This window comes from Phymastichus coffea, unplaced genomic scaffold (assembly GCF_024137745.1).
Source record: "Phymastichus coffea isolate CEN01 unplaced genomic scaffold, Cenicafe_Pcof_1.1 PCOF00097, whole genome shotgun sequence".
Lineage (NCBI taxonomy): Eukaryota > Metazoa > Arthropoda > Insecta > Hymenoptera > Eulophidae > Phymastichus > Phymastichus coffea.
The window spans coordinates 930,005-939,198 of NW_026706908.1; the positions used below are offsets into that span (position 1 = coordinate 930,005).

The window sequence follows — 9,194 nt, forward strand, 5'->3', positions numbered from 1 at the left end:
CTAATCATTTTATATATTGTTACATAATTCATGTTCCAAACGATGACAAGACTTATTGCATGAAAATAATCATTAATTCATGACTATAATCACAGTGAAAGTGTAACCAAGTCGAGAAATGTTGATAGGAGATAATTTGAGGGCAAAGTTTAAATATCAAACTCAGCAAAAAAAAGCATGTAAATATGATTTGCTTTTCGGTCTCAAACTGGGTTTGTAATTTGTATATTAACATAGAAAATTAATATATATAACGAATTGATTATCCTTAGTATCATAAAATTTTAAGAACCATCAATAGATATTGTTACAAAGATATTGGAATTATGGGTTAGGCATTATAAGGTGTAAAATAACTTGACGTTCCGATTGTAAATGAGGTAAACTTTTATTTGTAATGTATAACTTTAAAAATTCATTCATGGACTACAAATTTTTCTTCACAAAATCTTGGACGAAAATAGTTTAAGAATTTGAAAAATAGTGACAACTAGTTTCGATATACATTCAACAATTGACAATTTTGATTTATTATATTTCTACTCTTCTAGTCGTTTTATTTTTTTGATCATGCAGTGATTTGTACAAAATCGTTTTGTAGAATATTTTTTAATTAAACTTGATTTAAATAACTTGTATTCTTACTCACTATATACCTTAAATCTATTTGCATAATGATTAATTGTTTACATAGATACTTAGACATTAATCGTTTGCAGTCTTGATTATTGCTTCAGAATTGTAAATTGATATATAAATCCGTCATAAAAGTATCTTGAAAAAACTGCATTGTTAAAAGTACCCTATGCAAAAAGTTACTAAAAGGGAATCAGCACCCGACAAAGTACCTAGTTTTCGACTAAGTATTTTTTGCATAAGGTTTACATTTGACTAAAGAGCACATTTTAGACTACACATTTCATTTACGACTTTTTGTTGATTTGGGCGGCCCCTATTTGAGAGAAGAAACTGCAAAATCATAACTTATGCGCGGAGAAAAAAATTCTCGCATTTATGTACATGTCTTTCCTGGTCTCCGTTATGTACTGCCGGGAAATCTCGCACTCCAAGTATTGATTTACATTGCTTTGTCTTGTGTGTGTTATAATAGCGCGCTCAGAAATGAATAATGCATGTTGCCTTTTAAAAGCGTTCCATCCTAGTGTCTCGCATTTTACCCAGTAGTTGCGAACAAAAAAATACATTCTATCGACGAGAATATTGTTTATTTCTTTCAAACTACTGAAGTTTTTATCTTTCAAACTATGTCATTTCAGAAGTTAATTTATATAATCTTTACATTACCAATAATAATATTATTAAAACACTAAACTGAAAAAACGATTTTTTAGAATTTGGACATCTAACAATTATAACTCATTAACTTTGAAGATCCAAAGTTCTTCCTTTAAAACATAACTCGTGCCCTAACGTACAAATTCACTTTTACATTTGAAAAAATTAACACTCAACAAAATTTCTTATTTGTAATCTTTCTGCGTACATTGTTTCTGTAGAGAGAGATTCAGGTAAGACGTTGCATTTGACTTCAATTTTCTTCCCGCACGTATGTTGCGTCATAGTCACCTTTGAGAATATATCTGCTCGATCCGTCACTTTGTTGCGTAGCACTTTTAATGACTTCCATCCACCTGGAAAACAATTTTGACATCGTAATTCATCTTTTTCTTTAGATACTAGTTATTGAATAGTTGTTATTTCGAGTGGCTTTTTTGAACAAACAACTTGAATATAAACTTTTAGTTGAGTCACCTTCCAAATGTATAATCGCTCTCAGCTCTGAAGTAGTAAACATGACTCTTGAATTGCAGTTTGAACACAAAGTCTTTATTAATGCCATCTTTTTCCGACGGCTGTGATACCGTATAGCCCAATAAAGGTAGACTTGCAAGAGGAAAATCATCCTGGTGCGACTTATAAAAGAACAGGCAAAAATTGGTGAAAACAACCCAAAGCTTTTGCCATCCATTACTATTTTTGAACTTGCGTAGCAGAAAACCACTTAGTTGATTCTGATTGATAAAGAAGATTGATGATTGAAAAAATATTATCAGACAGAAATAGTATGTGTAATTGACTTGTTTATTTACCTGGAAGGCTCTCAATTGGTCGCTATAACTTATACTCGTATTCCTGTGCCAACACACGTGGACGGTTGTGTTACTTCTTTGCGAAGCTTTGGCTCCTCCGTAACTGGAACGATCGACTTCGCTCGAACCGTCTCCCACTTCGTCAACTGACCCTAAGACTGTAACCAATTATTAATAACGTGTGCAAACAAGATCCAAATGGATTCCGTTTAAAAATAATCCGTCAAAACTCACTACAAGTTTTTAAATTCAGGTACGGCGTCTTTCCATCCTGCGAGTCGGTTTGTGTAATAGCGTATTTCAAGTCTTCAATCCATCTATCTTTTTCCTCCTCACTACTTGCAGCGACTGTCAATGATCTACATAAAAAAACACGATAACTAACAATGCTTCTTTAACTTTTACTACTGTTATTTGGCGCGCCTCGCGTGCACTATTGTTATTTTTTTTTCTCTATATAATCATATAAATAATTTTTTTATCTATTATCTGTTGGTGATATGGCAATATTCTGTTATCATACAATTATAACTTTAGTCAATAACCGTGGTTTTTTGGACTTTGACTAGTATTATACCTATTACTATTAGTAATACCTTTCAACATTGAATGTTCTCTGGTTTCCACGTTGAAAACACCAGTGAACATTCTTTAAATTTGATATTCTGATCATTATTTTCCATTTCTCGTAAAGCTGTCACTTTACAAATGTAAAAAAATTAAAATATAATTTTTTCTATTTTGTTCTATTCAATTTTTTTCTCTTTCAATTATATTTCAAGATAACACTATTAATGTCACAGATGGTAATCAAATTATTCCAGCTTTATTAATAATTTCGTATTTTCTTAAAACGATTTATGAACGGCATGTTTCTATTTTGGTAGATTATTATCCATATGAATTATTCATAAATTGAATTTATTGCTGCAATACGAATTTCACACTCCTAGATATATAAGACGAATATTTTCAAGTGTACGAAAATTCAAATTTTTGCGATCTTTCTTAGCACCAACCAATTACAACTCTGGATATCGGCGACACATAATTTTTTAAGATAATGAATTGATTATGTTTTGTAAAGAAAAAAGTACTCACTGATTTCCAAGACCATGGATGACGAAGGCATAATCACTACCAGTCTTATTGTCGTTCTCCTGAATCTTCATACTTTTTAAAGGTAATTGACCATGAACTCTGAAACATTGTATGGGCTGCTGTGATCGGAATGTGTAGAGCAAAATGTCGGAGAACTGCAAAAGAAAAATATAACATTAAAATGTATAAAGCATCAAGAATCACATCATTATAATTACAATCCATAACGTACCAAGAAAAACATTCGCTGTTGAAAGCCTTTATGACTATACTTTTGCAAACAGCCTTGTCTAATGAACTTTCTACCTTCCTGTACTAAATTATCAAAGCCGCTGATATCTCGTTGCAGTTCACACAGTTGAACCAAGTTCTCCTATCGACGGAAATAACAGTGTTAGTGAATCGACTGAAAGTATTGAGGGAAGTTTGCTTGTTGCTTACTGCTTGATTGAGAACCGCTACACCTTCGAGCAGCGTTTCGCCTAATCGGTCCCGTGCTGCTAGACAATCTTCGAAGTCCGTGTGGTCTTTGGGATAATGGTCCAATAAATCTATTGATAAATTCAGTCATATTATTCATAATTCACGATATAAGAGAATTTAAAAGTGTAATTAAAACTTACTATCAATAATGTCATTATAATGCAGCAATCGTTGCAGTGGTTTCAACAAAAAGCTGGTAAGCGGTAGATAACAATGTTTCTGAGCTTCAAAATCTCTGCACAGTTGATCAAAATGTTTGGACGTTCTCATGGCATACTCGAGTTTTTCCAGGCAAGGTAATAGGTTTTCTAGGTATTGATCGTAAAGTGGCAAGACGTTGAGCAAAGTATTGTAAAGGAAGTCACCGATATTGTGACGAGCATTGCTTTCCCAACGAGCAAGTCGACATTCCATTTCTTGTAGACATGGCCCATGCGCATCGGCTAATAATTCTAGAAGGCTCACAATAAAGTCACCTTCAGTGTCTTGTTCTTTTGACAGCTCTTCACGGAACCACTGAGAATTGACAATTAAACATTAATCAATTGATTTTCAGTGTAAGATACGTTTAGTTTATGTAACTTTTTTCTAAACTATCGCTCAATGATAAAAAATCAGTTTTCAAAAGAAAAATACTCAATACGTTATTCACCAACCAATAGTACTTATTTAAAAAAAAAGGTTTTAGTTTTCACGAGAGCGCTGACCCATTTATCAGAAACCAGTGATAAGTCTATTAAATCAATTAAACGAAAATACTTACGATATTGATGACGTCGAGATCCTTCTTATAAGTCCTCTCGGTCATTAGCAGCTCTTTGGCAATAAAGTAAGCTTTGTCAGTAGGCCACCTCTTAGTCTTTCGAACTTCGGTTTCTTCTCCGCCGCCTACGTCACCGTTTCTCACTGGCTTTTCAGGACTCGTCTCTGGACTTGGTTCCGTCGTCGATGCTTGTTGAATGAAACCATTGATCAATCGTTGCCACATCGTGTTATTGTTATCAGCCGTTTTGTCTTCCTGGGAAATTTGTTCCGGTTCTTCCGGTGGTGGTATCTCTTGATTTTCAGGTTCCTGCTCTTCGTCTTCTGTAAAATTTAGGACGTTATAAAATCATGACAAACTACTTTGAATAGATAATGGAATCAATCGAATCTTTTTCTTTTTTTTTTCTTCATTGGATCGCTTTTCGTAGAAGTTTGACTAAAATTCGTTTAATTCCACGCCATCAACAAAAATTAACAAACATTAAAAGTAGCAAAAAAGCTTCTAAAATATATATTGTAATTCGATGAAATATTCCAACTATAAATTGAAAACATAACGTAACTTATATAAGAATTAACTAATGCTTATATATATCGATTAAAAACTATAAAAAAACTACATGCCGTATTCTGTAATGGAAAAGAATATGTGATAACAATTTCGGAAGTGTTGTTGCTTTTGTTTTCTTCTATAGTATGACGGTGATAAAGCGCATCGCGCGAAAAATATATTTGCTAGCTCTGCAGAATTAACGGGTCTATTGGAGCGTGATATCAGTGACCTATATTTTAAGGGGTAAAGCAGTTATTGGCTACGTATACGTTTAACATCGTGATTGGTCGGAGCATATACCGAAGTAGGACCTGATATTACACCTCGGCAATCATCACGCGCTTTTAACGAGCAAGACTTAACTGAATATACAGTGTTCAGTTCGAAGAATTTGCATGCGGTAGTAATAATCAATTATTAAAAAAGAATATTATTGGCTACCAATGCGAATACAAATTGTTTGTAAAATAAAGCTATTATTAGAATTAAATTTTAACGAATGGAAAATAAATCATTATACGCCTCATTGATAAATGAGCTATCTAATTTCGTGCATCAGATTATTAGTAATAAAAATTAGCCCAAAAAACATAACAATTTTATATAATAAATTATATAATATGCAGAACAGCAAATAAGAGTTTAACAATATCGACTACACAATTATGTACTACATGATACAGGCTTAATTAAAATCTAGATAAATGAAAGAGGTATAACAGCTATTAAGACACAAAAGTTCACAGCTAATAAAAGGTTGTTTTTCTCTGGGATTTACTCACACGTGGTATTGTCATCCAGCCGACCAACAATCCCAGGAGTGCGATAAAAAGATACGTAATAATAATGGAAAATCAAAACCGTAATAATAAGAAAATAAGTGGAAGTTTAGATGTTCAAGTTTAACAATTATTAGACATTGTTAATAAAAATAAAAAAATCTACGAAATTAATCTTATAATAATTTCATAAGGATGAACAAATATAAGGTCTAAAGGCAAAAACAAAATAAGTTTAAAGAATATGTTTCATTCATCATACGCCTGTGAAAGTGACTTTGTATATAATTTATTATCATGTTATATTTATATTAAGTAAATAAGTAAATGTATCAATAATCAATGTACAATAGACTTCCTACGACTGGAATTGGCATTACTCACTTCATAATCCATCGTTTTTTCCTCGATATACCCCCGTATTTGGTCGGGTAACGGTTATAATTATAAGAGTTATAACAATTATTTTTTTTCTTTTCCTTAAATTTACTTATCGACCCTTCAAAAATTACACGAATACAAACGAAGAGACTCATGGCAACGAATATACTTTTACATATACTGTATATTCATAATCTATATGTATATACCTTATCGCCGCCTTCTGTCTTTTTTCCGTAGTATCGATTTTTTTTTCCAGAAACAAACCACTCTTGTGCAGTTTCGGCCATTTTTCTGATTAGGACTTCAACGTAAAATTTTCCGATGCATACATTTTTCAATCAAATTGTAGATATCTACAATTATTTTTTCCTTTATAGATCATCAAATTCTAACAATATTTTTTTAAAAGGTCTCAAAAATTGATAAAAGTTTTCTTTGTGGCGATAAAAAGTCGATTAAAAATTATTTACAATAAATTTTTCAAATTTAGTCAACCAATCGTTAAATGTTCTCGTTAGCAATAAATTTATTAATAATAATTTTCACAGTGAGTGACTCTGTATTTATATAAACGATTAACTTTGAAAAAATGTCACACATGAAAAAAACTCGATACAGTAACAATATTCTGAAATGATCAACAACGAGTTTTTCCGAGGTCTTTTACCGGTCGGAAGACGCGAGGTATGAAAGGTCACTCGTTATACAAATGAGCTTAAAAAGATATACAATTATCAACTTTTATACAACTGAAGTTTGGTGGGTCAATCAAATCTTAACGGAAATCAGCTAAAATTCAAATAGATTCACATGAGAAGATTTATCGTATACCAAAAGAAATTGGTATACGAAATAAGCCTTCGACTACACATTATTTATCAAAAAAGTATTTGTTCATACAATTCAATAAACCATGCCCAACATGCAGTGAATTACATAGTCACTCACATCAATTTTCACAAGGACGAGAGAATTTTCGTAAATAATGGGAGGTCATGTCTAAGTGTAAACATTATCGACTTTGCTGTAAAAAATCTAAATTACATTTATTTCATTTTACATTATCGATAGTCTCCAGGTTAAAAAGCAATCGTAAAAAAAGTTATTAGATTACGAAGAAATAACGAAATTCTGATGTGCGTATGAGGTATTTCAGTGTTTGTAATGCTTGTGACGTTTTCTTATTGCTGAGATCTACCCAATAAATAACTGATTAAGTAATTGTTGATTAAAAATATTAATATGCTTTTATTCTCAATGACGTCTCAAGCACAATCATACGCCACGTAAATACATGCAACATATCGTTTAGAAGAATGAAAAAGGTGTGGACGATCGGTAATGCAACTTTCATCAGATAATTGGTATTTTACTTGGTTAGGTCACACATCATAGTATAAACAAATTGATAAAAAAATAGATACACAAATTGGTATCGCCAATAGTCCGGTTGGTCGAGCAGGCTTATTCCAAGACGAAAAGGGGTAATTCGTGATAAGTGGCAGTGATCGGTGATTAATACGTATATATAGTTTTGACAGTCGTCGTCGAAAAGCATAAACCCCTGAGTAAGCAAAAGTTTCTCCTGTTTCAAAAATTGCGGTAATAGGTGAAAAAATTCTACCAACGTTACGCAAAACTGTCACAATTCAAGTCAGGAGTTAGTACTTTTCAACCAAATGAATATATTCAAAAAAGGGACGCTACGTAATGGTTCACAAGTGTGTTATTTATATTGAGAATACTTGTATATATACTTGAATTCGAAATTTGCAGATATGCAGGAAAATTAGGAACGCATGGCAAGTGAGAATTTGTCAATATAGTGTGGATAGAGCAGTCTCGCGTGGCAGCTATTTTCAAATTTCCACTCGCTAATGTGCTAAAAAATGAATTTGCAGTAAACGAATACATGAAATTTTTACAGAAAAGATTTCTTTGAAAAAGCAGCTTTCAAAAAGATCCACCTTGGTAATTATTTTATATTACATATCAAACAAAGTAAAAGATGGCGTTTGAAATTTTTACAAATGATTTAATGACGATGAAGATGATGATGAAGATAATGTCGATGCTGATTATGAATCAAAATGAATCGATCTATTGATGAAAATGGATCCAAATGAAACAATAGTTATGTAGAGTGAAAACTACGACAATGAGATTTTATAAACTAACCAACTAGAGGATTAGAAAACAAGAAAATTCTACAATTCACAGCTATGAATGTTCTATAACATTAATGAAAAAAAATGATAATTTTTCAATATTTGATGTCTTAACAGTAACAGAATCAGAGATTGACTTTAACTCTTTTAACAGCAAATAGTTAATATTTATGTAAAATTTTTAAACTTAACAGACTATTTTATGACTAGAAATCTGTCAATCGCTGTTAGTTGTGAGTGAAAATGTAATAGATAAAGAAAGGAGGTAATGAGATAATCGGCAGCTATGATAGTGAAATGATTGATGTGATCTACTCATACTTTCTAATGGTGAATCGTGATTTTTATCAAGTATATGAACCGAATTGTGATGCTTCAAGTGCAAAATGGTTTTTTTCTATAATTATAACGTAATATTTATAATTAATGAACGTGTGCGTAAATTTTTCTTTCAATTAGAGTCTTTCAATTAGAGTAGTATACGTAAATATATTTTGTTCTATTATATGACCATTCATTCAAGTACTATATGGACTTAAATGAAATAAATTAACGTGACTCGAATATAAGAACAATTGAAAAAAAATAAAAATAAAGAAGCCACTTGTAACAGCAATGAAAAAAAATTTGCCGACAGATAGAGAGATGATGTTAACGTCGCTATTGTTGCGGCCCAATCATCGCCTCATCATCACGGGTAGATGGGTGTGTTGAACGGTAAGAAGCGATTGGTCAGGTTGCGGGGCGTCGCGTGAACCATTACGTTACGCACCTGGTTCACCCGGTAAGGCACGTGCCATGCCGGCGAGTTCACGTACCCGTTCTGGTAGTTTGTCCAGCGATTGTAACC

General features: G+C 32.2%; 1 protein-coding gene across 1 annotated transcript; it reads right to left on the minus strand.

The window, feature by feature from the left end:
- Window positions 1-382: 382 nt before the first annotated feature.
- LOC131669843 (FERM, ARHGEF and pleckstrin domain-containing protein 1-like) lies at window positions 383-9,024 on the minus strand. The gene is made up of 10 exons (XM_058945013.1): window positions 5,796-9,024; window positions 4,459-4,781; window positions 3,836-4,211; window positions 3,654-3,763; window positions 3,445-3,585; window positions 3,213-3,367; window positions 2,346-2,470; window positions 2,112-2,269; window positions 1,774-2,033; window positions 383-1,652 (listed from the first exon to the last, which is right to left on the minus strand). The coding sequence occupies exons 2-10, from the start codon at window positions 4,681-4,683 to the stop codon at window positions 1,550-1,552; spliced, it is 1,653 nt and encodes a 550-aa protein (XP_058800996.1). The 5' UTR covers window positions 4,684-4,781; window positions 5,796-9,024; the 3' UTR covers window positions 383-1,549.
- Between the last annotated feature and the right edge of the window lie 170 nt (window positions 9,025-9,194).